This window comes from Vulpes vulpes, chromosome 6, assembly GCF_048418805.1.
Source record: "Vulpes vulpes isolate BD-2025 chromosome 6, VulVul3, whole genome shotgun sequence".
Lineage (NCBI taxonomy): Eukaryota > Metazoa > Chordata > Mammalia > Carnivora > Canidae > Vulpes > Vulpes vulpes.
The window spans coordinates 4725550-4753508 of record NC_132785.1 but is presented as its reverse complement, the minus strand read 5'-3'; the positions used below and the strand labels follow the sequence as shown (position 1 = coordinate 4753508).

The 27959-nt window shown below is 40.7% G+C and overlaps 1 protein-coding gene across 6 annotated transcripts in view; it reads left to right on the top strand.

Moving 5' to 3' along the window:
- The window catches only part of LRCH1 (leucine rich repeats and calponin homology domain containing 1), a 200844-nt gene that overhangs the window by 140503 nt on the left and 32382 nt on the right, over positions 1 to 27959 (top strand). For 3 of the 6 annotated variants that reach the window (XM_026017280.2, XM_026017279.2, XM_072760572.1), the window contains exons 7-16: positions 1082 to 1145; positions 4043 to 4148; positions 5915 to 6042; positions 8560 to 8627; positions 10905 to 10991; positions 15907 to 15996; positions 16114 to 16150; positions 20350 to 20403; positions 21312 to 21384; positions 24234 to 24338. In XM_026017280.2, the coding sequence (XP_025873065.1) occupies positions 1082 to 1145; positions 4043 to 4148; positions 5915 to 6042; positions 8560 to 8627; positions 10905 to 10991; positions 15907 to 15996; positions 16114 to 16150; positions 20350 to 20403; positions 21312 to 21384; positions 24234 to 24338 (812 nt within the window). The remainder of the gene's footprint in view (positions 1 to 1081; positions 1146 to 4042; positions 4149 to 5914; positions 6043 to 8559; positions 8628 to 10904; positions 10992 to 15906; positions 15997 to 16113; positions 16151 to 20349; positions 20404 to 21311; positions 21385 to 24233; positions 24339 to 27959) is intronic. The other 3 variants (XM_026017282.2, XM_026017281.2, XM_072760571.1) reach the window with 2 other exon arrangements.

Here is a 27959-nt window from a genome sequence, read left to right as displayed (position 1 = left end):
CAGATTTATAACTCAAGCGTTCTAGCATTTTGGAATAAGAGAGAGAAAATTGGTGCTGTTGATAACCTTTGGCATCTTGCAAATCTTATCTTTCCTAATTTTAATCAATAATCCATCTTTCATGAGTATTGCGTGTGTACGCATGCTGTGCATGTGCATATATATATGTGCTAACGCACATGTACATTAGATGCATGTATACCTCCTTATAAATGCAATCTGTAATATAAGTAGACGTATTGTTTTGTTTTGTTTTGTTTTACCTCTTAGTTAAAACAACCATATCAAGCTCAGGCATGTCTTTTTTTTTAATTATTAATTTTTAATATGCCTCAGTACATTGTTAAGAACAACTGGAGGTTTCGTTTCGTAATTGTGTTTTAAAAATGCAGTGTGCACAGTTTTTGCCATTTCCTGTTTGGAACAGAAGCATTAGAGTCCTTTCAAATGCCCTTGGCCTTTCTGTGGCATAAATTGGGCCTTGAATTTTCAGGGAACAAAATTCCCACACTGAACACGTGTATAAAAAGACAGCTCGTTTTGAGAGGTCTTCATGGCAGAGACCTTCCTTAGCTTTTTACTAAAACAACATGATGACTTAAAATCTAAGCCTGCCCTAGGGTATCTTTATATAATACTTAAAGTATGTATTCATTATTTTATTTTTATACACATTCAAATGTGTTTATTCGCTGGAAAGAAGCTTACAGATTGAGAGTAAGCACATAAGAGGTAAAAGCCTCTTATAAAAGCAATTAGGCAGTTTTTGCTTTCTTGGACACTAGAGTCTGTAAGATAAGAAAATTGTCGCCTATTTCAAAGAACTGGCCACTTGGTTAGAGTGTGAATTTATGAAACCCTGAGCACAAAGAATTTATTCTGTACTCTGTTTAGAAAGACTATCTGATTATTAGGCCTTTGTGTCAATCTCCTTTAATATTGGGTTGATTGTTGCCTTATGGGAGTAATAAAACTTGTATAGCGAAGTCATTATTTGAGTATAAATTGGTGTATCTTGTTGTGAACTTTGTGATTTCATTTTTTTTCTAAATGGATTCCATACTGATGGCATCTATCCCAGCAAGAAGGATTCTGATTCGGGTGTTGGAAGTGATAATGGAGATAAGCGTTTATCTGCCACGGAGGTAATTTTTTGTGATTAGATATTTTTCTTTCTGTGCTAGATATATGCATCTGCCTGCATTCCTGAACTCCTGTGTGGTAAAGGGCATTAAATGCATCTGTGTGAGAATGTGTGATGAAGTTTGTGAAGGCGATTTGAAATCCCCCAAGTGTTATATAAACAGGAGCTGTTGTTAGCTTTTTCTGCATCTTTAATGTTTTGTAAATATCTCAAAAGTGGAGTCTCTGTCCCCTTCACCTCCCACCACATTGCTCACATTACCTAGAGTATTCTTGAATGTTTCATAAATATTATGAAATGACAAAGAGTGGTGTGCAGGTACACATGAGGCATTTTTATAAATGTGTTTGTAGGAAACAAGTTATTTACATGCATAAATTTTAAGGAGTCAAATGTGCATTGCATTTTAGCAGTTTACCTACAGGAAATGCAATTTTGAGTAGCCATAATTTTTATAGTAATATTTGTTTTCCTGAAGCTCTTTGTGTTCTTTTCCAGCCTTGGATAAAAATTCGGGTATTTGTAAGCTGAGAGGTCTCCTACACTAGAGCTTCTAAAGTGGTTACAAATAGTTCATTTAGCATATTTATCTCATTTATAGTTAGATGCCCCAAAACCTTCCACTAACATACCATTAAATAGGATTTCTTGAGCGTGGGAGCTAGAAGGGATAACTAGGGTAGGGGGTCGATGTATCAGGTCTTCCCTTTTGAGGAACTTTACTGAGTTTTTGTGGTTATTGAGTTTTGAGACATTATACTGCTCTTTGAAGATGTAATTAATAAGCCAATTACCCCATTTAAGGAGTTCACATTTGTCCTGTGTGTGACTCCAAGAAAAATGCCTTTTCCCTGTTCTCTTCAGGTCTTTAAGGGTTAAGATGTACCTAAGATATTTTCATTTATTTCCTATGAAATGCTTTATAAAGCAATGTATTTAAAAGTTAGGGTGCCCTAAGATCTTTCTAATACAGAACATTTCAAAAGGAGTTTGTAGGCAGAAAAAGAAGGCCAATTTCAGTAAAAGAAAATCATTCTCATGAAGCCTCATGAATAGTTTACTGTGGCTCCCCGGGGGAGAAAATACTCAACACACTGCTTTATAAGTTGTATTTAATTCAGCCCCCTTAGCTTTATTAAAACTCATAAGTTCCCTGAAATGTCCCATTGTTTCAGAAATTACTCACCCTAAGCTTATTTTCTATGAAATTAAAACAGACTCTGCTTTATCCTTTATCTGTTTTTTAAGGGTAATTAAGTTCATTAATAAAACATCACACAAAGAACTTCATTATCCTTTTGTTCTCATTTAATACAAGTAGGATGCTAATATTCTAAAAGGAGGCCAGGGGTTTATTCCCTCTCTTTTAACTAGATGCATCTCTTTGGAATTTTGCTAAGTTTTTAAGAGGAGAGGAGGGTAGAAGGAAGGACTACAAAAAGGGATATATTCAACAGAATCCAGCACTTACATCTTCCCTTTGGCCTTTTTTTCTTTCACATTATAGCCTCATTACCAGAGAACACCTCCAAGTAATGTGTTTTTTTTTAGAGGGAAAAGAGTTCTGAATTATCCAATGTAGCTTTCTATTTTCACTTTGGCAAATCCATTGCCATCTATGGTCAGTTTATCTTGTTCCCCACTTATGTTTCATTGTGGCATTCAGAAAGCACATCTCATTCCCTGTGTTTGGCAGTTGCCATTGTCTGATTGATTTAGCATTTGTCTCTAAGGAGTCTAAAGCATATTTTTGTCAAGATAAACATGCAAAAAAACTGGCGGCTGAACGGATATCTGTTTAGTGGATGGAATGCACACTCGTTTTGCGCCAGTTTCTAAACGATTTGTGCACGTGTCCAAAAGTAAATGAACACTGTACTCTGAAAGTCATGGCTTCAGGAATTTCGGAGCAGCCCACAATTCCCTGAAATGTGTTCTATGGAGATTCATGATCCCTGCGATTTGGAAAGCTTTTCACTAAACAGCGACCCTGAAATGGAGACAGGGGAAAATAAATGAGGCTCCATATTTCATTTGTGATGGAATCGTAGATTATCTAAATAAACTTCATCCGCTAGTGTGGGAAACGAGCCCCTCCGGAGACAACTCACTTTGATTACTAAATCGAAGCCTTATTTTGAAAATTGCACAGAACACATGCCCTTTAAGTACTCCAGTCACTTAGCACTTCATATACGTGATGCAGCCCAAATGCCTGCATTCTTCAGCCTAACGCAGGGAAATAACCCGAAGCCTGGTGCTGCACGTAAGATGCACTGTGGGTAAATGAGCTATTGTCAGATACTGCCCACTTTTTGTGACTGGCCGCGTGAAACCTTAATGCAGTTTTGGGAAATTGGCATGTCAGGTCTCAGAGTGTCATTACTATTACAACGATTGACTAGTCCTATGGCTGGTATGATAGTAAATTCAGTTATGCTTTTGTTCTGTTGGGTATTCCATGGTCCTTCCTAGCGCTCTGAATATTGCTCTTAGGCTGGCAATACCATCAGGTACCTGACAAAATTTCAGCTCAAAACATATGTACAGAGAAACACTTGAGTGTTAGCTCAGTGAATTTTGACAATGTGAACACACCCACGTTACCAGCTGCCAGTTCAAGAGAGAGATCTTCACCAGGACCCCAGGGAGCTCACTCACGCACCCACCCTCCAAGCCAAGCCTTGACATTATCTTAACTTCAGATACCATGGACTGGGTTTTTTGTTTGTTTTTGTTTTGGCTTTTTTTGGTTTTTGAACTTCATGTAAATGGAGCTGTTCTTTGTATCTGGTGTCTTTTACTCAATATTACGTTTTTGTGAATCACAGCATTTTTTCTCTTATCACATAGTGTTCTCTTAATCTACATTGATAACGTTTGTCCCTTGAATCATAGCCTTCTGATGAAGACACTGTTAGCCTCAATGTGCCAATGTCAAATATCATGGAAGAAGAACAGATCATCAAAGAGGACTCATGCCATCGCCTTAGCCCAGTTAAAGGTGGGAGAATGAAAGATGGGGAGAAAGTGCTTGCTTTAAGTTTCAGATGTGCGTTTATAATCTACACAAACAGGGCCATGATAGTAGCTAAAGTTTATTGACCCTTTCATGTGCACCAGGCTCTGTGCTAATCTGGGAAGGTGATCTCATTTAGAGTTCAAAATTCTGAAACGGATGTTCTAATCATCTCCATTTTATAGGATACCAAGGCTCAGAGAGTTTAAGTAACTTGCCAGTGATCACACAGCTAATAAGTAATAGAGTTATTCTCATTTTGAAGATTTATCTAACAGTCTTTAAATCCATTCTTGGAAAACAAATGCCCATGCATAGATATGTTAGGCAACACCAGTTGTTATAGCATGTAAAATCCCAAATCTCGTTGGCTCAACACAATCCAGATCAAGTCTACATGGGAGATGACAGGCAAATCTCCTCCGAGCAATGATTCAAAGGCCCGAGCTGCTTTCATACTGTGACTCCACCATCTTTGACACAAGATTTCCATAGTTTCCAAGTCCTGTCTTAAGGCAGAAGTGGGCCGAGCACAGAGGCTTGCTTCGCAGGAGGTTTTTAACGGACTGGGCCTAGGAGTGTCCATCACCCACAAGGCAGGCTGGGATACACGGCTACATCTAACCACATGCGAAGGTGGGAAGTGTAGTTAAGACGTGTGCCAAGGAATCCACTTGACTGTGGACAAAACAACTGACCTTAATTCTCTCACCTATAAGCGAGGTGATTAGATTAAGTAATATGTAGGGTCTTCAGTAGCTCTCAAATTCTGTGATTCTCTAACAATCACCAAGTGATCACTAAGTACTTTATGTCCTATATACCTTGAAAATCCTAGCAATATATTTCATATCTTCATGAGAAGCTCTCATTTGATTCTATTAGAGTGTTTTTTTTTAAACTACTCCTGTTTATTCAGTGACTTTAAAAGAAAATACTAGAATTTAGTGTTTAATGATTTGTGGAGAGATGATTTCATGATATATGAAAGGTGTAGAGCTAGATTCATATGCAATTATCTCCCTAATAATTTGGATTTGCTCTCATTAGTGATGGGAGAACTGTGTGAACCAACTCAATGTCTAGGATTTGCTTTCACTTTTTACCTTTATGTTTTTAAGTTTAGCATTTATGCTTATCTGAGGTTATGATTGGAACCATACATTGTCCAAGAAAAAGATCACTTGTGTACTTTATGCAAAAATAAAACTGCCGCTTTGTTAACTTAGATAAGCTATGTAACGTTTTACGGTATACGAAATAGTGTCTTAGGCAAATTTTTAACATAAAAGAATTATGTAATTTGTTACTGGTGAGCATTTTTCCTCTCTGTAGGAATCCTGAAAGGTGGCCCTACTCAGTTCTTTTAAGTTTCCATCCAGATCAGGGAGGAGAGATCTGCTTGGTGTTCCTTTCCCCTCTTTCATACTTGCTTTCCTCTTTTTCTTAAAAAAGTTACCAGAGGTTTCATTTCTTTCATAAGGGACTAAGTAAGCCATGAAGAGGCCTTGACTTTCCAGTTCGCCATAGAGGGCTTTCTATTTCTTTTACTCTTCTTTCTCTTTTTCCTCCTTTATTCATCTTTTCGGCCGACCCTTTGGGGGACACAAAAGTTGGGTCATTCATAGATCTCCAGAAGTGGTCACAGCAGTGACTGAAAAATAGTTCAATGGCATTTGAGGGTCATCTGTGCTTTGTTCATCTCTTCATAAAACCTTGTCTTTCTGTGTTTCTCTACATTTTCCTAATAGGGGACTTTCATCAGGAATTTCAACCAGAGCCTTCCCTTTTGGGTGATAATGACAACTCAGGAGAAGAAAGAGACCAATTTACTGATGGAACAGATGTTCTCCGTTCAGAATTCATAACCTATATTAAGGCAAGTGGAGGATCGGCTATTTTTTTTTTTAATTTTCTTCTGTGTGATGCCATAGAATTTAAGGTCAAGGTTACCAGCCCATCACCTTAAATGTCAGCATACTGCCCGTCTCCTCTGGTTTCTAAAACATCTTCTCAAAATTTGGGGTATCAATTTTCTGACATTGGGAGCCGGTCCTGGTCATACCTCGCCTTTTTCTCTGTAAATGTGTGATTTTTCTTTACATTCAGTGATTGCTTCCACTGCTCAGTGCATGATGATAAGTTAGCAAAGGTGTCAGCCTTACTATCACCATCTGGTAAAAGTTAAAATAGACCCAAGTTTCACACTCTTTTTCATGTATTCTGAGCAAATGTTTTTCTGGGGGGTACGTCCATAGTATAAAGAGAAAAGTGGAGACTCTTAAAAATCTAGAAATGAATGTCTTCTGTTTCTGGAAAGGTCACTCAGAGAACACTTACTCCTGAGCTCTTGTACTCGCCCTGAGGGATTGAAAGCTTGGACGAAGTCCCTGGGTTTTCAGGTGGATCTTCGTCATAGTAGCAGCAAAAAGAATAGAGAAAAACTAGCCCCTTTCTAGCGCTGGCAGTGGGGGTTCCGTCTTGAGACATGATTGGTATGTGTCTGCCCGTCCTTCCGGCTCAGGTGGTAGCACCAGGGAATCACAGGGCTAATTGGATAAAGTTCATTTTCACGTGGCTCACGAGAGATGAGGGTCCCGGGCTGACTGCGGTAAAGCAGGTGGGAGGTCTCTAGATCCCGTCCCTATTTCCTGAGGTTGGTGCTATGACGGCTGCTGGGCTGAGCATTAGCTTAGTTCAGCCTCAGCTGGGAACGCACATACTGGGGTCTTCAGGTTCTCGCCGCTCTGTGGAACCCCCACGAGCATTGATTTATTGATTGATCCACAAATGAATTATAGTGAGTAGTAAACTCATAAAAATGGAACCCACAAATAATGAGGGTATCAACCGTATAACCCCCTAACTTAGCAAAAGAAACCCATAAAGCCCTATGTTGCATCCTGAAAAATACACTGTTGGCTCTACTTTTATTATAAAACCAAAAACTAGAAGGAAATACCCGTGTCCCCTGTATTTGAAAACCAACAAAGAGAGATTACATAACGTGGTTTCTTGCTCATTTCTGATAGCGTATCGTTGCCCATGACTTTCACTGTTATTTGGGTAGTGACACGGTAGTTCCTGTCTTGACCGTGCACTAAATCTATAAGTAATAAAAGTCTGAGTGTTTTTTTAAGCCAGAGGCTGGCCTCAGGTGCCAGCCACCTCCTCGGAAGAAGACTCTTCCCAGTGACACATGAGGGGACTGGGCTGGGTCTGAGTTAGTTAACAGCGTGTCAGTCCTCGTGTCTGTTGTTCTTTCTTTGCCCCGAGGGATGTACCACCATTCGGGGGTGGCTTCTTCTCTGGCCATAGGCTGAGTTAAGGCAGCATTTCTCTGTGTCAGAGCTGAAAGCGGACAGAAGCACAGGGAAGTCTTAGCAGTGGGACGTACCTTTCTAAAGAAGCCCATCACAGTGTTCATTTGGAAAAATAACAGTGTGTGTGTGAAATGAAAATGATCTCATTTCATTTCAGTGAAATCTGGGTACGGTGTGCATGTGTGAAACCAGTAGATGCAATTTGAGACATTTCCTCTTGTTTAGTGTTTTATGCTTTCTTTTTCCCCAAGAAGACACACACACACACACACACACACACACACACACACACACACACCCCTCGTCCTCTTGCAGACAGTAGCATGCAATGTGCATTCTCAGGTGACCCAAGGAGGAATCTGAACATCAGGAGGTGCTAAGAGGGCAATAAGAAATAGAATCATGCTTTGCATTTCTGACTCTAAGTTAACAGGTATTATGGTCCTGGGTCAGGTCCCTCTTTTTAAAAATTAAATTTTATTGTTCATTGTGGTGAAATATACGTAGAATGTAAAGCTTCCCATTTTAGCCATTTAAAAAATTCATTTAAAAATACAGTTCAGTGGCGAGCCCATTCACACTGCTGTGCAACCATCACCACCGTCTGTCTCCAGAACTCTCTTTATCTGTATCTTTTTATCTTTTTTATCAATGGGCAGTGATTGAAACACTGCCCATTGAGCTTTAATCTCCCCTTCCCTTCACCCCTCTGCCCTGGTAGCCACCGTTCTGCTTTATTTCTCTCTGAGCAGTTCCTGTAGGGACCTCGTGTCACTGGGATCTTACACGGTTTGGCTCCTTGTGACCGACGTAGTTCACTGAGCATCACGTCCTGCAGGTTCACCGTGTTAAAGCAGGTGTAGGAACTTCCCCCCTTTTTAAGGCTCAGTGACGTTCCCTTGCATGTACAGAGCACATTTTGTTTATCCGTTCATCTTTAGATGGACACTTGGGTGGTTTCCACCTTTTGGCTGTTGAGAATAATGCTCCTGTGAACATGGGCTTGGTTAGGGTTTGACTGTTGACTGCCGATAGCCAGCGGCTCTCAGAAGACCCGTATGTTCTGTCCACAGGACAGGACAGAGGACTGTGAAGAACTGTTACGGATAGAAGAGGACACGCACTGGCAGCCTGAGGGAATGTGAGTACCCAGGGCCCACTGAGGAGCCACCATCCTGTGAAGTTCAGGGTTCAAGCAGAAGGCAGCCCTGTCACGATAGAATTTTGGTCTGTTTTCCTTTGGGTAAGCTGATAGTCTCACCCAGTAGTATCGATAAGTTGCAAGTTTTTCTATGTGATGCTTATCGTCACAGTACAAAGTCACACCTCTTCCTTGGCCTTGGGTTTTATCTGATTGGACGCTGTGGATAGAATGTGATTCAGGAAGTGAGATGAAATTTCTACACTGGCGGTTCTAGGTGACTTCCATTTGTCTCAAGAAACCAACAGGTTGACCCAGAGCAAAATATAGTCCTAGTCACCCTTTACCACCGAGTCTTCCAGGTTCGAGATCTGAGGAAACCACGTACCTCTCATGAGTTGGCCCATGTCCAACAGTTGGTATCACTAACATTTATTCCGTACTGTGGGCCAGGCACTGTCTTAAGTACTTCACAGTAACTCGTTTCATCCGTACACCAATCTTAGAAGTTCTGTTGTCATCCCCCATTCCACATACGACAAAACTGAGGCACGGAGAGACTGCCCCAAGTCACACAGGGCTGGGATTGAACCCCAGGAATCTCCCATCACAATCTCCCTTCAATTCTGTTGCGTCTAAGGATGCACTTGGCCAGCTTTACAGGCGAGGGCATGAGTCATCTATCAGATGAAGAACGATTTCCAGGGGGAATTGAGCTGGAACCAGGTGACATACAGTAGATTTTTGGTTCCCAGGATTTTGTTTTCCGTGATCTGGCATGTACGCCCGGACCTTCCTTCATACCTTGCAAGGGATTTCCCCTTAGTGAGGGTTGCCTATGTTGTTAAAAAGTGTCTCTACTTACAGAAACACGTTGGCTCATCTTCTGTAGTGGAAAGCAGTAACTATGATCAGATACCTCTTGACCTTTAAAAATGTTGCTAAGTTCCTTTCCAGTGAACTGTCCATTGTTATCAACTATTCGTTGAATATATTTCCGTAATATCAAAGAGGACTAGCTTGATTATAGAATCATAGAACGATAGGGAAAGAGATATTATAGGGAGAGTGTTTCTTTAAACTATAGCTGACCCTCGAAGAGTGCAGGGGTTGGGGCGCCAGGCCTTGGCGCACAGTCAAAAATCTCCATATAATTTTCAACTTCCCAAAGCCTTAACTACTAATAAGATAATGTTGACCAGAAGCCTTACCAGTAACCTAAACAGTTGGTTAACGTATTTTGTATGTTCTATGTTTTATATACTGCATTCTTTTTTTTTTTAAAAAAAGATATCATTAATTTATTTGACAGAGAGAGAGAGCACAAGTCGGGGGAATGGCAGACAGGCAGAGGGAGAAGCAGCCTCCCCACCCAGCAGGAGCCTGACCTGGGGCTCGATCCCAGGAACCTGGGATCATGACTTGAGCTGAAGGCAGATGCTTAACCAGCTGAGCCACCCAGGCTCCCTATATGCTGTATTCTTACAGTAGTAACTAATTTTTCCTGATTTTTTCAGTATTTCTAGGCTATGCCATTGACCTGTGAATTTTTTCAAATTGTTGCAAAACTCTAAAAAATTTTCTGATATATTTATTGAAAAAACCTGCGTGTTAGTGGACACACGCGATGCAAACCTGTTTCGTTCAAAGATCAACTGTGGATAAAGCTTTGGAAACCCCATTCAAAATCTTATTTATTATCTGTTGTTCCCAATCCTACCTGTGGAGCTTAGTAAAAAGCTCAGGCCCCAGTATCTGGCTTAGCTTTTTTTTTTTTTAATGCCACAGATCATTTTGCTGCACAGAGAGCCTGCAGCGAGAAGCACTATCCCCCAGCAAAGTCCCATATTTTACGAAAGCAATAAAACTGAGCCACACTGGTTGCACTGGACTGACAAGAGCCAGAAGTAGTGCAGACCTGCTGCAGCTGCGCACCCGTGTGCGTCCCCCTAAGGCTCAGGAAAGCGCAGCAGGAGAACCACCCAGCTCACGCATTGCCCTGATTTTATAGAGGAGCAGATGGAGGCCGGTGGGCATCGAGACTGTGTGAGCTGCTATTTTATGGCAGAGCTGGGCTCCCCCCCCTCCAGTAGCTCCACTTGCACAACACTCTCGCGATCCTTCCCACAGGGTGCTGACACATGTTTGTTATAATGTTGAGTTTGTCAAGGTCACTTTTATATGGTAGATGGGTTTTTATAAGCTTGTTCTCAAGAATCTGGATAACATCTATGTTCTAGTAATCACTTTCATTCTTATACTTGGTTCGTGCTACAGAGTAAGTTCATCCAAAGACCAGGACATGGATATAGCGATGATTGAACAGCTGAGAGAAGCAGTAGATTTGCTGCAAGATCCCAACAGGTATGCGTGTCTTTTCTAGGCCCAGACTTCATGTGTAAATGAATATATTATCTCACCTTTAAAAATTTTGTGTGGGCAGCCCCGGTGGCTCAGCGGTTTAGCACTGCCTTCGGCCCAGGGCATGATCCTGGAGATCCGGGATCGAGTCCTGCGTCGGGCTCCCTGCATGGAGCCTGCTTCTCCCTCTGCCTGTGTCTCTGCCTCTCTCTGTCTCCGTGTCTCTTATGAATAAATAAATAAAATCTTTTTTAAAAAAAATACTTGTGCATGCAGCTTGGGCTCAGTCTAACCACCAAAAAAGAAAAGTTTTCACAGGATCCATAAGTAAAGGAGTCACACTTCTGGAGTGATTGAGATCATTTCCCCCTTTTGCTACTTCTTACTGAAATGTATTCACCCTTCATGAAATTCATATGGGAATTTTGGGTATAATTCTTAGAAAACAGAAATACAGGGCAGCAGGGTGACTCAGTTGGTTAAGCGTCTGCCTTTGTCTCAGTTCATGATCTTGGGGTCCTGGGATTGAGCCCCGAGTCAGGCTCCCTGTTCAGGGCTCAGTCCTTCTTCTCTCTGTCCTTTGCCCCTACCCCCTGCTTGAGCTCTCTCTCACTCTCTCTTTCCAATAAATAAATAAAATCTTTTTTAAAAAGGAAAGAAAACAGAAATACGATAAAAGTGCATATTTGATATTGCTTAAAATTTAACTCCTGACTCAGTGAAATATCAGGGAGATATTGTGAGGGTCCACTTACACACAGGATCCTCCCCCCCAAAAAAAAGTTTTAGCAGGTATTATCATATTTATTTCTGAGACGCTAGATATACATTAACTAAATAATGTATTTCTAAAGATTTAAGTTACAAGATAATTTTTAATTGAATTGGGCACTGTCAATAATAGGCACTATAGACAGTAGATGTATTTTTTGGTTTCTTAACAAAGGATAATGGAATTCCCACGAACAAAATATATTTTAGGTAAGACAATATACCTGGTAAAAAGTACTAGCTACTTTATTACTAGAGAAATATATCCAAAGCTTATTCCTGGCAAACTGTTTAGGGGTCCTGGGGATTTAAATATGAAGAGGATGTGATCTCGTAATAAGGTGAACATGGAAATTACAGCACACGAGGGGTGTTTATGAAAATAGTGGTTGGTTAGTCCCAGAGTGCTAGGATGGGTCGCCGCCAGTGTTGCCTGGCCCTGAAAGAATGGTAACGGGGTCAGTTTGGTTGAGAATGTTTAGCAATGGATTTGAAAAGCATTTCAGTTCTGCAGATGTTAGTTGGGTGCTCAGAGCATGGGAGGATCTACTGTGTTCGCCTCGGGGGATATGAAGAGGAACAAGACATCATAGCTCTTGCCTTCTAAGAACCTAAACTATGGTAGAGATCGCCTAAGTACATAGATACTTGTAAGTGTAATGGATTTAAGCGCTTGAAGTGATCAACTCGAGTGAGTGCCTGGCCACAGATGGAAGCAGATGGCGGGGATGGTCCATCTGGGGCTTCAGTGACGGGCCATTTCCAGGAGAAGGCAAGTCCTGGACTGAATGAGAAGCTCAGGCAAAGGCACAGAGGTCTAAAGGAGCAGAGAGAGGTGATCCGGGCAGAGGGGATTGATCTCTGCCTTAGCTGTGCCTCAGGACCACTTGTGGAACATTCGAAACACAGACATCCCGACTCCACCTGTGAGGCTGAGGCCTGGCCGTTTCCACTTTTCAAAACTACTGCCAGTGCTTCTGATGCAGAGCCAGGACTGAGACTCCGCAGACGGCAGGGCAGCGGGAGTGGTGCTCAGGAGGTCTTCAAATGCTGTGTTGAGGAGCCCCGACTTTTCATTTTATATGTAGAGGGAGGTAGTGGTGGTTTGAAATTAGGGTTATTCATGTTGCTAATTTTCCCTAATGTTTGGCTCAGAGCTTGACATATTAGCAAATGCCTCATCAGGGTGTATCCTTAAAAGGCTGAGTGAGTTTCACATCCTAAACCGGGGCAAGACAGTGAGAGGATAGGAAACAGGGATGAGAGAGAGAGTGTGTGTGTGTGCTTCTGTGTATTGTGTGCATTTGTGTGAAATTATAAAAAACAGGGAAGCAGCCTGTCGATGAAAAGAACAGACTTGGAATCAGCCAACCACTGGTTCTGAACTCAGCTCCAACACCCTTAACCCGAGTAAGATAGAGCTACTCTGTACACCAGTTTCTTCGTCTGTAAGATGGGGTCCAAGTACTTAGTTTTTAGGATAGTGAGGATTTGAAATAATACCTGAACTGTTAGTAAGAAGGTAAATTGGCAAAACCATCCTAGAAGGCATCCTAGTAGTATGTGGCCATAGTCTGTAAACTATATAAACTTTTCAAATAACTTCTAAAAATTTGCCCCGAGGGACAAAGAGGTATGAACACAGAGTATGAGGGGGAAGGTGTTTTTATAGCAAACACTTGAGAAAAATGAAATAATCCCATAGTTTGGAGATACTTAAATATAAAAATTAATAAGACAGGATATAATGTGGCTGATACAATGTTTTTTTTTTTTCAAGCTTCCAACATTTTTTAGAATGCTCCTTTTAAAATGTTCACTTTAAAAAATATATAAAATGCAAAGGTTTGGTCTCAATTATCTAGACAGAATTAGGTCTCAATCATGTCAGAAATAGAAAAAAATAAAACTGGAAGGAAATATGTTATAATGGACTTTTTTTGTAGGTGTTTCTAAATTAACACTTTTCTTTATGCTTTTATAAGTTGGAGGTACCCAGTGATAGGTACTGTTGTAGTTCTTTGGTGATCATTTGACGTGGGTGGTGAGACCAGTGGGGGGGAACAGCCCCAAGTGCTTAGATCTGAGCCCCTTCTCAGTATCTGAGATGGGGAACCAGGAGGGGGCAGTGGGTTTGAGGAGGAGGATGTTGGGATCCACTCTGCTGCTAGATGTTGAGTTCTGGGGCTTCAAGACTTAGACTGGAAAGTCATTTTCATAATTTGCTGCAGAAACAGAGCTGTGTAAGGAGGTTGAGATCCCCACGGCCAAGCATATCGATGGGAAGAGAACATGAGTCCAGGAATAAGCCTTGAAGACATGATGTGACAGAGAGAAGGCCCCGGGTGGGCCCAAGTTTTATACTGTTTTAAGGTTTCTACCTCTTACATTTTATATCACTCCTCTAATACTCTCTTCCTACAACTCGGCTGAGATGGGAACCCCAAAGTGAGAAAGAACAGCCTAGTTTGGTAGAAATGGAAGTGGCTTGGGAATGTGGGACTAGAGCCCAGTAGTAAAAATCCTAGTGACCCGGAGGAGGGTTCCCAGCCCTGGGCCTTGGTTCTGTCTTCCTTCATGAGAAGTGGGATGAACTGAGGACCTCGCGATTCCTCTCTCGCTTGGAAACGTTTGAGGCAATGAGTTGCCAAGAATGTCCAGCGAGTGGGAATGGTGGGTGTGTGCTTAAATCGTGGAAGAAAACAGCCCTGAGTAACCTTCCAAGAGCTAATTGATTTGCGTCTTTACGGAGTGCTGTTTGACAATGTATTATGTTGTAAAATTTTATATGGATTTAATTTCCTCTCTAAAATTATCCACTACTTTGGCTGCTTTAGATCTTTGTTGTTCATCCTGAAGTAATTATCACAATAGGACAGTTCTAACTTGGAATTATGTTTCTGTGAGCCAGTATAATGGTAATAAAGAGAGTCCTGAGGGCATATCAAGGGGTCGCTCATTTCTAGCTTCTTGCGATTGAATGTTAATAATAAAAACTTTACATACGTATTGGATTTTTCCTTTATCTCATATCTCGTAGAGCCAAACTTTTCGTTGTTTGAGTTAAGCGACTGATTATAGGATTAAATTTTAGAGGTTTACCTTTCATACAACCTTAGCATCAGAAAATCTAGTTGAATATTGGTATGGTGTTTTGCCTTTATGTTGGTTTCTTTTCTTAAGGATTTCTGATTATTGGTTTGATAGCATTTTCATTAGGCATGTATAATGGGACTCACCCCTACCTTTTACAGAAATTCCTGGTTCTATAGATCTTGAAACGAACTCTTAAAATTGCAGGAATTCACAAACTAACTGTAAGACACTTCCAGAAATAAAATTACACATCCAATTGCTAATGAATTCTAATTTTTATTTTATTTATTTTTTATTTTATTTATTTTTATTTATGATAGAGAGAGAGAGAGAGAGAGAGAGAGAGAGAGAGAGGCAAAGACATAGGCAGAGGGAGAAGCAGGCTCCATGCACCAGGAGCCCAACGTGGGATTCAATCCCGGGTCTCCAGGATCGCGCCCTGGGCCAAAGGCAGGCGCCAAACCGCTGCGCCACCCAGGGATCCCTGAATTCTAATTTTTAGGAGTGAAAGTATTAGTGTATTTCAGAGCTATCTTCCTATTAGGAACATTTTTGTTCCTAAACATTTTGTTATTCCAACAAAATAGCCTTGATACATATAATATAGTATTCTTAACAGTTTTATTTGCTTCTATAAGTTAATCAAGTTCTAGAATAAAACTTAGTGTGTACTACCTATGAATATTATGAATTTAGCAGAAATTACTGTTATACTGCTAGTAGGATTTCAATACCAATAGCAGATAGAAAATTATATTAAAATTATATAAAATTTGGCACATGGCGGGAAAATACCACGTAGTTTGAAATTCCTACCATAAACCTTAGATTACTTAATCTAATAATAAATTAGATTTTAATAAATTAATAAATTTTAATATATTAAAAATTAATTTAATTTAATTTAATTTAATTCAATAAAAATTAAATTAATTTTTAATATATTAAAATTATAAACCAAATAGAACCTGAAGCATTGGATTCATGAAAATCATAGAACGTATGAAAAGTTTAATACATTTGCTAACATCTTTTCCCCCCTGCTTTTTAGATTAAGTGCGGATATTACAGAGAGAAATGTTGTAAACTTTTATCCTATGGAATCAGCAGAAGCCTTAGACTTACAAGATTCTGCACTCAAGTATGTTGACCTTTTTTTTTTTTTTTTTGGTAACTGAGTATATTTCTTTCTTTCAACTTTGAAAGCAAATTCACTTTGATTCCACTTTATACCCTTTTCTTTTCTTTATTCCTACAGTGGTCAAATACAACTGGAGACGTCTCCGGAGTGTGAGGTAAGGCTGCTCTAGGATTACCCAGAGCTATTGTTCCGCCACAGAATAGTGGCTACCATATTCTATGAAGATTAATCATAAGGTACGGGGCGCCTGGGTGGCTCAGCGGTTAAGTGTTTGCCTTTGGCTTAGGTCATAATCCCACAGTCCTGGGATCCAACCCTGCTTGGGGCTCCTTGCTCAGTGGGGAGTCTGCTTCTCCCTCTCTCTCTCTGCCGCCCCCCCTTGTGCTCTCTCTCTCTCTCTCAGTCTCTCTCTCTATCTCTCCTTCTCTCCTCTGTCAAATAAATAAATAAAATCTTAAAAAAAAAAAAAAAAAGATTGGTCAGTGAACATTCATTACCGGGACCAATATTCAATTTTGTTCATTGTCTGTTTTTCTCATTCGTTATTCTATTATACTTCATCTTCCACTAAAGATGAGAGTTGGCTTTTCCCATTAAATTATTTACATTTTGGGGATCAGATAGTCCTGCGAGCCAGGCAGTAGAAGGCAACATCAGCTGCATCAGAAAGAGATAGGACCGTTCAGGGCAGATTTTAGGGCCAAGAAAGAAGCCTAGGAAGTGGCCCCGGGGAAAATAAACTAGGAACGATTTGAAAGGCAAGAATGAATGATTTGGGAAGGGCTGTGGAGGATTAGGAGCACTTTAGCAGAGAGACCCGGTGGTGTTCTTTGGGGAAAGAGCAAAGGGTGGAATAACACTGGGTGAAATCTGGGTGACCATTGAGAGCACTTTGACGTAAAACTAGAGATGAACCTAGAAGGTCCCCAAGAAACAGTCGTAAAGGTACGTTTGAGCTGGTGACTTAAGAGTGAAATCTGGGTGACACCCTCATTCATCCCACCTTAGCGAGTGGGTTTAGGATGGGGACTTTCTGTCCACACCAATTTATGTCTTTGAGGTATCTGAGCCCGTGAAGTGCTGTGACGCAGTTTCACCCTCTTAACTGGCTGCGCCTCTGTGGTTTCATCGTTGAGCGCCAGGACTTAGAATCATGTTGAGTTTGATCCTACCTCAAAGACGTGCTAACTCTCGGCAACCTCTCTAAACTTCACCTTAATTTTCTGTGCATCGGGACCAGTCTCACACCCCAGGGCACCCCGATGTTAGCTATGACTCTAACTCTACCACTCTATTATTAATATTGGTCCTTGGACAGAATTACCGCACTGTGTCTTCCCTGGTGGAGGCGACACTGAATTACCGGGTCCTGGAACATCAGGGCGCCTTTCCTGTGAAGGCTGCCCTGGGCCCATTCTATCAGGCTCTCCTTTGAGACAGGCTACGTGTGATTCTGTGCAGGCCCTCACTGTTTTGTTACTGACTCATTGATTATAGTTGACCCACTTTTTTTTTTACTTCTTCTTTGGAAATAAACTTATAAAAATGTAGGAGAAAATTACAAGATTCTACAAAAGGTCACAAAAATTGCATCCTTTTACCCCAAGTTACCTTTAATGTTTTACCACATTTGCCCCATTGTTTCTTTTCTGTCTCTCTTCCTCCACACATGGTGTTTTTTTCTGGAATATTTGAGGGTTTCAGATATCATAGTCCTTTTTCCCCTAAACCACTGTATGTTTTCTAAGGATAGAGATTTTATTTTATAGAACTACATCTCAGTTATCAAGTTCAGAAACTTATATTAATAAAACATTTTCATCTAATCTGCCATCCATCTTTCCCATTTTTCAGCTGATCTAATGGTATTTTTCACAGTATTCTTTTTCTCCTCCAATGTAGGAGGATCCAGTCTAGTGGCAGGTATTGTATTTAGTTATGAGGTATCTATAGTTTCCTTTATTCTAGAACATGTCTATAACCTTTCTTTGGTTTTTACACCTTTGAAATTTTGAGGAATATAGCTCTCCTCTTCTTTAATGGTATGCCCCTCATTTCGTGGGACAAAGGTTCGTATTTCCTCATGATTAGATTGAGATTCTGTGTTCTTGATTAGGACACTGCACGGGTGATACTGTGTCCTTTTCAGAGTATCACACTGTCTATATGGGCCTGATTGGTGGTGTTAATTTGATTGTCTAGTCGTTGTGTAACTTGATTTGTCTGCTGTGTAATTATTGTTCTGTTTTTCCATTGCAACCTATAGGCAGTCAGTGAAGAGGGACTTTAGGACCATGTTAGGGTCCTGCAGCAGACCCACTTTTGACTCTCATAAAACAGATGCCCACCTCATGCATGATTTCAGGAGTAACCGTAAGACATAAATCCTCTAGACAAAAGATACGTCCACTCCATCTCTGATTCATAATGTTTTATAGTAATATAGGTTATTTTTTTCTTTTTGGTTCAGTGGGGACTCATATTTGGTATGAGAAATTTTTACTCATCGTCTTCCTTCTCTAGGGCAGTCATCTGTCCAGGTCGGGTACATCTCCATGATTTTTAAAAGGCCCCAGAAGTCACAAGGAGGAGGAAGAGAAAGTAGTGGATTAGCCAGGCCAGTGCTAACCATTCTACAGAACTTAAACGTGGTCCTCATTTGTGATTCGGTTATTTTTATATCCTCTCCTCTGTCTCATTCAGGAGGAAAGCTACGACTTTAGCATAGTCTTGAATCAATTAGCCAGTGTTTGTTGAGAACTTTCTGCTGGATTTTGTCCTGTTTTGGGTGTCAAGGATTGGCATATTAAGGATATGAAGTCGTCCTCATTTATGAGGGTTTTAAAAATTGTGGAGGGAAGAAGACGTAGGTATTGAAAAAATTTAAAGATTTTGAGACGGTCTGTAATCCTGAGTGTTTTAGGTGCTCTGGGAGACTGGGGTAGAGATGGAGTTCAAGGAGAGGGAAGTAAACTGAAATTTTGGGGGGCCAGTTTGGATTTGCATGGGCCCCAGAGGGCTGTGCTGAGCAAGGCAGCAAGTAGCCATAGCAGAATCAGCACAACCTGTGAACCAGGCACACGCTGGGAATGGGTGGTGCCCAGTTCCATAGGGAAGGCCAACATTACCAAGTGGTTTATGCATCATGTTGTCTGACTTCAAATTACTTGAGATTAGGGTCTGTATCGAGTGTGGGTAGCACTGGCATCTATTCAGGAAGAATTGCAAATTATAGTCTCCTTCATAAATAATGTCAAATTAGGGCAGGTGTTGGGGGACAACCACAAAAATTAGAGGAAGGAGTTGCTTATAGAGAGAATCAAACCTACAGGTCCTTGTTAGTGTCTCTAACAAAGCCATCTAACTGGGTAGGAAAATTGATGACATTTGATTCCAAAAATACGTTTTTCCTTTGGATTTGTCAAAGTTCGAAATATTTTTTCTTTTCGAAATATTTTTTAAGTAGCACTCCTCAGAGTAGGAATAGGAACAGACACCTTTGATGTACTATAAATAAAGATGTTTATATTAGGTATTGCCAGACTTTTTATTAGGGCATGACCAGTGGGTTTCTTGATTACCATATAAAGACGGCTGGTCTGAGTAAAATAACCTACAGTTTCCCCACTGGTTGCCAAAGCAAACTGGTATTGAATTGACAACATAAGATTATCCCAGGTAATTGGGAGTCCGGGCCTATATATTTATTAAAAGCTCCCAATGAGGGGCGCCTGGGCGGCTCATTTGATTAAGCCACAACTCTTGGTTTCAGCTCAGGTCATGATCTCAGGGTCGTGAGGTCAAGGCAACCCCACTCCCTTCTTGGGCTCTGCGCTCAGTGCAGAGTCTGCTCAAGATTCTCTCTCTCTTTCTCCTCCCCCCTGCTGGCATACACTTCTCTCTGTCTCTCTCTGTCTCTTCCAAATAAATAAAATCGTTAACAAAAAGGAAAGGCTCCCAATGAGATTCTGTGTATTTGGGAAATACTGCCTGGAACCATCTCTTAACGCCGTAGCTCAAATGAGGAGTGGGAGCCCACAGGCGGCCTGCTAATCTAGCAAGGCGGGTTGATGTTTACAGGTGCTTTGGGCTGAACTTTTTGCTCTAGGAAATCCCTTTTTTTAGTTTGTGTCATACTTTAGATGTATTTTTGTGTGTGTGACGGCAGCTGCATGTTTTCAGCAAGTGTAAGTATGACCTACTTAGCCACTTACCACACTAGTTAATTAATTCAGTGCGTATTCACTGTGTGCCCATGTGCCAGGGATACGATGGAAGTCTTGAAGGATACTGTTCTTGCCTCAGTAATTTTATGGGCTAATGGAACATACTGTGCATTTTTTTTCCTTTAAGGTGCAAAATGATCTAACATTACAGAGCAACGGGAGCGAGTATTCTCCGAATGAGGTGAGTTTCCCGAAGACGAACGTGAGCTGAGGTGGTTTGCGAAGCTGAATTGAAATCTCTTTTACAGAAATATATGATCTGAGACTGTCATGATTTGTAAGTTAATTGTATTGCAGATTCTCTAGAGGGGGGGGGGTCTCTCTCCTCAGCTGTCATAGTCTTATCTGGCCCTATCCATAATTAAAGATGAATTTTATGAGATACATTTTGAAAACCAAATACGGCAACATCTTTACAGAAAACAAAGCGATAGCTCAAATAGGCACTGTTTCGAATGTCCTGTTCTGCATCAGTGATGCAGCGTGCACTTGCCCTGTAGATGAGACTCTGTTCAGTGTTACCCGTTTTCTTTTTTTTTTTTAAAGATTTTATTTATTTATTCATGAGACACACACAGAGAGAGAGGCAGAGACCCAGGCAGAGGGAGAAGCAGGCTCCCTGTGGGGACTCGATCCCAGGACCCCGGGGTCACGCCCTGGGCTGAAGGCAGGTGCTCAACCGCTGAGCCACCCTGGCGTTCCAGTGTTACCTGTTTCCTCATGTTACTGTGTCATGAGGTTCTTCATCAGCTGTGCCCCCTGGGAGGTGGATGTGTGTGTGTGCGCTTGTGCGTGTGTACACAACGCACGCATCTATCCTGGAGCAGAAAAGGATTGCCAGGGTCACGTAACTGTAGAATATTTTTTATTGCTCAAATAAAAGTTGACTGGCTCTCTCCCCAAACAACATTCTACTGATGGTGCCTCTTACACCGTTTGCAATGTGAAGATGCTTCAGTCATCACACAGCAGCCAATCAAAAAGGTAGTGGTGGTATTATAACCCTCGAACATACAGAAACGTGTAGTTCTGCTTCAGTTTTTTGCGTTTTTTTTTTTTTTTAAGCATCCTTTCCTTCTGATCCTGCAGATTAGAGTGAACTCCCCTGCAGTCTCTCCTACCAGCAACAGCACAGCTCCATTTGGCCTGAAGCCTCGATCAGGTAATTTAAAACCTCAGCGTCCTGACACTTGTACACACTCAGGGGTTTCTCTGTAGCCTCCTAGATGTGTATGTGTTAGCGTGAGCAGCCTTGTGAATGAACCTGGTGAACGTGAGTCCTGGCATCGGGGCCTCGGGACAGCCTGGGGAGGCCAGACCTTGGAGCCTTGTTTTCAATGCATCACCTGTGAAGTCTGCGTTATCAGCACTAGATGTTGTACCTCCTTTTCAGTTGGAGCAAAGAGAAAATGTGATGGGGCTTGTAAGTGGGGAAGAAATATCCTAATGAGTTGTGTTGTTGTTGTTTTTTTTTTACCAAAGGTATATTAAAAAAAATAGCTAGCCCTTTGCCCCAGTGGTTCCTGGTCTGCTGCTGAGCTCAAGCGCAGCCTCTGACAGGGTGATTCCGCTAAAACATCCCTTGTTGGCTTTCTAACCCTCGTAGGGTTACGTATTTCCTCCTACATCAGGGTGATCATTTCAAGGCTCACATGAGTGGTCAGGGGTCGTTTCTTTAATTGAGCCTCGCTGCTTACATTACCTACTTTCTTTCAATTTATTGTTAGCGTATTCACAGATAGAAATTCTAGCAATGTGCAAAAAAGCCTCTTGGTTTTAAAAAGAAGGACCGTGCATAGAAAAATCTGGCTTTTCTGATTTCTGCACTAAAGTCCTGGCATGAATCTGCCTGCTTCGAGGTCCCTTTTTGTTTTAATATCTTTGGGTCTTTGCATATGCTCACTGCTACGACGCTCTTAAGTAAGTGCTGATAAAGGACTCAGACACGTTTAAGCAAAAAGCTAGTGAAGAACTTGGATGTCCTTGGGTGTTCCAGTAAAGCATTTTGGCAACAGTGGAAGATATATACGTGCATATCTTTTTGTAAAAGGGTACCCTTTAAATACCAAAGATGATTCCTTTATGAAGGAAACTTTTCTGTTTTTTAAGCAAGTTGACTGATGGGTAACATGTAGCCAGGCATAAGGGTTTCCTGACATTTTGGATGGGCTATGAGGCAAAGCTATTTGAGAAAATGCTTGGGCGTAACAAAGGTTAGTAGGTATTTCAGGGAAAAGCCAAATTGTGCGTGAAATAAGGCTCAAATGACTGGCCTCCTCATTCAAGAACTGAGAATATGCAGTCAGAGCTGGCCTAGGCTTCCATTTCTCCGGGGTCTCAGGTGTGTGCGGGGGGAGATGGTTGGGTGGGCTCATCTCCTCCGTGCCTTTAGTGATGTCCTGCCAGGAGAGTTCTCTGTGCGTTGAGGACCTCAGATTGGGCCACAGCCTTGCTTCTAACCCTTACAGCTAGTTTTAAGTAATTCTAAAACATTTGAAAATTAAACAATCAATAGTTGAATGGATCTCCAAAAACCAATATTCTTTTGAATGTGCATCTTTACAATTTAGTCAGAAAATTGTCTCGGTGATTTTTTTTTTCCCCTTCCTTTTATGGAGTCCGAACTCGGCTTATCAATATTGTGCTGTTCAGCCATTTCAGATTCTTTGTAGTGGTGAAAAAGAAATGGCGTGTTTATTTCGAATAGCAGAAACCAAAGACGGTTTCCTGTCCAAGCTTCCAACCTTTCTGTAATGCTGACTAACCACTGTGGAAATCGTGGCAGTCGTTGAAAGCTTTGTGGAGTTTGGTTGCTGTTGAATAATGCTGATTTATCTTCAGGACCGTCAAGTGGCATGTTGGAACTTTATAGAACTGCATTATACATTGGGGATTTTTTGCATTTTATTTAGTAACTTAAATATATTAGAATATGTATTTTTCACATTTTCTAAAAAATAATATATATAGTGATCTTCACCGAAGATCATATGATTTAAAAAGAAATTCTGTTTGGTTTGGTAGCTTTGGGACTTTTAAAAGCCAATTAATTTTTCCTTCAAAGTTAAGTATAAGGATTTCTGTGATTTCTGTGTTATAAATAAAAATAGACTGCTCAAGTCAGCAAATTGGAATAAGAACTTAGATTCTGAAGTGGGCTGATAGTTTTCTTCTCAAGAAACTTCTTTCTCTTCCGTGTTTCCTCCAAAGAGAGACAATTGCATATACTCAAATATTCATTCCTAACTCAGAAGCGCTTGAAACTGATTGACATCTAATGGTGAACTTAGGTGTGTTGTTAAAGAGACTCTGCTGGTGTCAAAAACTGTTTTTCTACTGATCAGTTAGTAGAAAGACAGTATTGAGAGGTGTGTGTGTCAAGGGTTGAGCAAGGAGTCGGCCAACCACAGCTATCAATAAAGCACTCCAGTGGCCTTTAAAGAGAAATTAGAGAAATTTTACATTGCCTCGGGAAAAAAAAAAAAAAACAGTAACAAAAAACCTGACAAGTGGTAAACACGGATTCTGTAACAGTCTCATTTCTAAATATTAGATATATTTACGCATATTAAGCTTTGTCTACGTAACCAACTTCTTTGTGTGAATCGTATTTGCTACGACTGTTAGTTATTTGGGAGGTTTTTTTAAAAAGGTGTCTGGTAGGTCTTCTGCTTTGTATCTGTGTTACCTGTGGGTACTCTTCCTTTCTGCCGACATGGTTCATTACGGTACTCTGAGTCTGGGCTTGCAGAACTGTTAAGATTAACGATATTAACTGCATGCAAAGTATATGATTGATAAGTACTAACACTCAGTTTTTATCATTCTTTTTATTTCATGCGCCATCTTTCATTCCTCTCCTATATTGTACATTTGAATTTAAATCCCATAACACGAAATTCGCTTCATTTCCATACAAACCTTATGCCATTTGTGAAATGCCGCTGCCCCTTTGGTTTTTCCTGGTCCTTGTCCAACCGTACGCGGACCGGCTCTCTTGCTCTCCTGCAGACCCAGCCCTCACTCTTCCTCCTATCTCCTTCAACAAACTTACACAGGCACAAACATGGGACAGCTCTAGCTACAGCGTTCCATCTGAAGGAGACAGTGACAATGGTAGGTGGCCTTGTACCTATTCTTCGATGTGCTCATTACTAAGCCAGTGAATATACTGAACGTTCATCTCTGTGCAGCTGAAGATAGAGTATATTCACCTGCATGCCTGCTATGAGAAACAGCGTAAAGCCGGGAACGTAGAGTCCAGAAGAGTGCATGTGGCTTGTTCTCTAGCAGTTTGTCAAACTACACGTAATTAACTTGAAAATTCTGAAGTTCGGGAGGACTTAATGATAATTTCTTTCTCTGCCTTTTCTGCTTGGGTTTTTTGTTTTGTTTTGTTTTGTTTTTGTTTTTTTTTTGGTTTGTTTGCTTGTGTACAAAAATTGGGGGGTTGCACATTTGGAGTGTCTCTGCTTGCTCCTGCATCTGAACAAAGCGACTTTAGAGTTTGATCTTTTATTATCTCTGCTTAACCGTATGAGATTTTTAAGATAATTAATACCATGGCTTATCCCTGAGTGGTGCACTGAAAATAATGTTAACATTGAGAAATTTCTAAAAATGAGAAATCACTTGCCTTCTCCTTTTTTTCTTTTTTTTTTGGGGGGGGGGGCTATTTTCACATTTTAACTTTTGATGCCTTCTACCTTTTTGAGTGTCAGTTCACCTCTATAATACTCAAGAAGAGTGAATTGGCCTCAAAATCAGATGTGCTGATAAAAAAATGAAGACGGCTTGTTGGACTATTAAGGATATCTTTTAATTTTGTGCCATTCAATATCTTAAGTAGCCTAAAAGATGAAAACAAAATTTAGTTATCCAGACCTACATGCTAAATAGATCAGGATCCCCATTTAGTCTAATGTTAAGATTTTAAACATTTTACTCGAAGATACAAAGTGACAAAAGTAATGTTAAATAAAACAGCATGGTTTAGTGGGAACAGAAGTGAGATATGAGGTATAACCAAAAGGCAAACACAATAGGAAAATAAATTTTCCGATCATAGTTGTTTTTTATTCGAAGTATGTTATATAGAAAAAATAGATTTAAAACATTTGCTGTGATTTCTGGTCAAAATTCAATCAAAAAAGCTTCCCAGATTCCTTGTGAAGAAGGATACATGTATATTTTGGCAGGTTAGTTGTCAAAGGAGTTTTATTATTACATAGATTTCTAAGTTTTTTAACTGCAAATAAGTAGGCTTCAGCAGTAACGAGGCAAAGGTCCCTCCTTATACCATCCCTATTTTAAATTCTGGGAGGGCTCAGTGGAAACTTTCCCGATAAACCATTCCTTTACTCAAAAATAAAAAAGAGGGGGAGAGGCATTTTTGTTTTTCAGAAAGCCTGGCTATTTATGGGTCTGCTGTTGTTTAAAGGAAATCAAGCCTAAAATGAAAGATTTATGTGTGATTTGGTATTTCCTTAGGAGTGATATCTGAAACCAAAGAACTTTTTTTTCTTTTTTTTTTTTAAGCTGGGAAAGATCTAGTCATGTTATGTAGCCCTAGAATTTCTATGTATATGGATGCACCGGCTAAAACTGGAGAGGTGAGGTCACACTGCTACATAGCAGTGGAGAGGAGGCCACCCAGGGTCCTAACCCTGCACCATTTCCATACTCCACGCGCAGCTGTCTATTGAGGCCTCCTGGTGTAAGCTATAAGCCAGCCTGCCTTCATTTCATTAAACATCCTAAATTTCCGGTAGGAATTAATAATTGTAGAACTCTCTCTGACAAAATAACCTTGCACTGTATTTACTTGGTATTTTTTCACGTTTGCAAACTCCAGGGATTCACGGGTAGCTCTCACGCCGTACCCAAGTCTTAGTAAAGGAGCTGCTTTCAGTATTCAGGTGGCTCATCAGTCACATCAGGTAATTGGTGGCTGTCATTTATCCCTATTTGCAGTTTATCTAGAATGCACCGTGGACAACAGCTAGTTTCCTACGCAGAAATGCTCTTTATGAATATTTGTGCAGGTTCCCAGATCTGCCTTTGCACATGCTTCTTCGTTCTCTTTGTGCTCCCCTTGGCCTTGTGATTTCAGTGTGTTTTCCGAAGCGTTTTTTAAATTAGTGAAGTCGCGCTCTGCGTATTCACAAGCATACCAGTGGATCTTGCAATAGAAATACAGCCTGGTTTTATGTTCTTCTCGCTCGTTCCTCTTAAGTAGGAGATCCTGTTCACTGCTATTCTGGGCGTTTCAAAGCTGATTAGCACATCAGTTTTGTTTCCCCCATTCCTGTTATCCGTAATCTGCCCCAGGCTCAACCTTTGTAAGGAAATAGCATCTTATTACCAACTCACCCCAGCGCGCGATGTAGTCTGTCTTTTCATTTATATTCTTGAGTTACTATTTTCGGTAAAGTTGGCATTTTTAGACCTTGTTTGCTGTCTTGCCTTATATTACAATCCCCTTTTATTTAAATTCTTTTCGGTATTTCATTCCAAACGCATCTCATTTTCAATTCCCCATTTTTTCTGAAACTCTTTCTTCAAAAGAAATTTTAAAAATGACAAACTGGCTAGAAGGTCCTTGGAAGTTTGAATTCCCGCAGCCCCCAGCATTCTGTCTCTCGAGATGGATGGGAGGATGGAGAGGATGGGGAGCATCGGGGGATGTGTGCAGGCCTGGGCATGCACTCCTGGCACTAGATGGGGTGGCGTTGCTCCAATTGGTTCTTTTTTTTTCTTCTTTTTTTAAAAGATTTTATCCATTTATTTGAGAGAGGGGGAGAGAGCAGGAGAGCACAAGCCTTGGAGAGGGAGAGGCAGGCTGCCCATCCAGCAGGGAGCCCGATGTGGGGCTCGCTCCCAGGACCCCGGGATCATGACCCTAGCCAAAGGCAGCCTCTTAACCGACTGAGCCACCCAGACACCCCAACTGGTTCTTAACTTAGAAACTATTTCTCCTTCTTTTGCTCTTGTGCCCTATTTCTTGCCTTTCCCCTTCACTTTGAAGTGAAAACTGGTCCTGTCTTCTTGTTGCTGTTGTTCCTATCTTCTTCTGAATCATTGTCCCTTTTTCATTTTCACTGAGTTCGTGGGTGCAATTTTATACTTAAAGTTGGCCTTTGAATTATCACTGGAGAATGAATGAATGGGCATATCCTTCTTGGGTCAACGTACAGACTGTTTTTTAGGTTTTTACCATCATCTTGCACTTCCGGGTATTCTTTTCCCCAATACAAAAAATGAGGAAATAGGCCATGAAAGGTGTTTCAAGCAATGCTAGCCCCAGCTCCATATTAGAATCATCTGAGTGTTTTTAAAGCTCTATCTGCCAGCTCCACCCCCAGAGATGCTGATTTATTTGGTGTCACATGGACTCTACACATTGATTACTTTTGTACTGATGTTTATGTTCAAGTAGGTGAAAGCCTCTAGGTTAGAATAAAATTGCCCAAAATCATAAAGAGGAAATGTGAGCATTTTGAGGGCAGAGAGAGAATGTCTCTAATTCATTTTGGGGTGCCAGAAGGGAATAAATGAATGCATTAATCAGATTTCTAATTCACATTAGCCTAAATCTAAAGCCCTGGTATTTTTTTTTTTCAAAGCCATTGTATTTCTCTACCCTTGAATTTGTGTTATCTTAAACATGACACCCAGGCCAGGTTCTTAACTTCCAAGGAGAAACTGAGAGCTACTTTTCAAATCCTCATACATCCA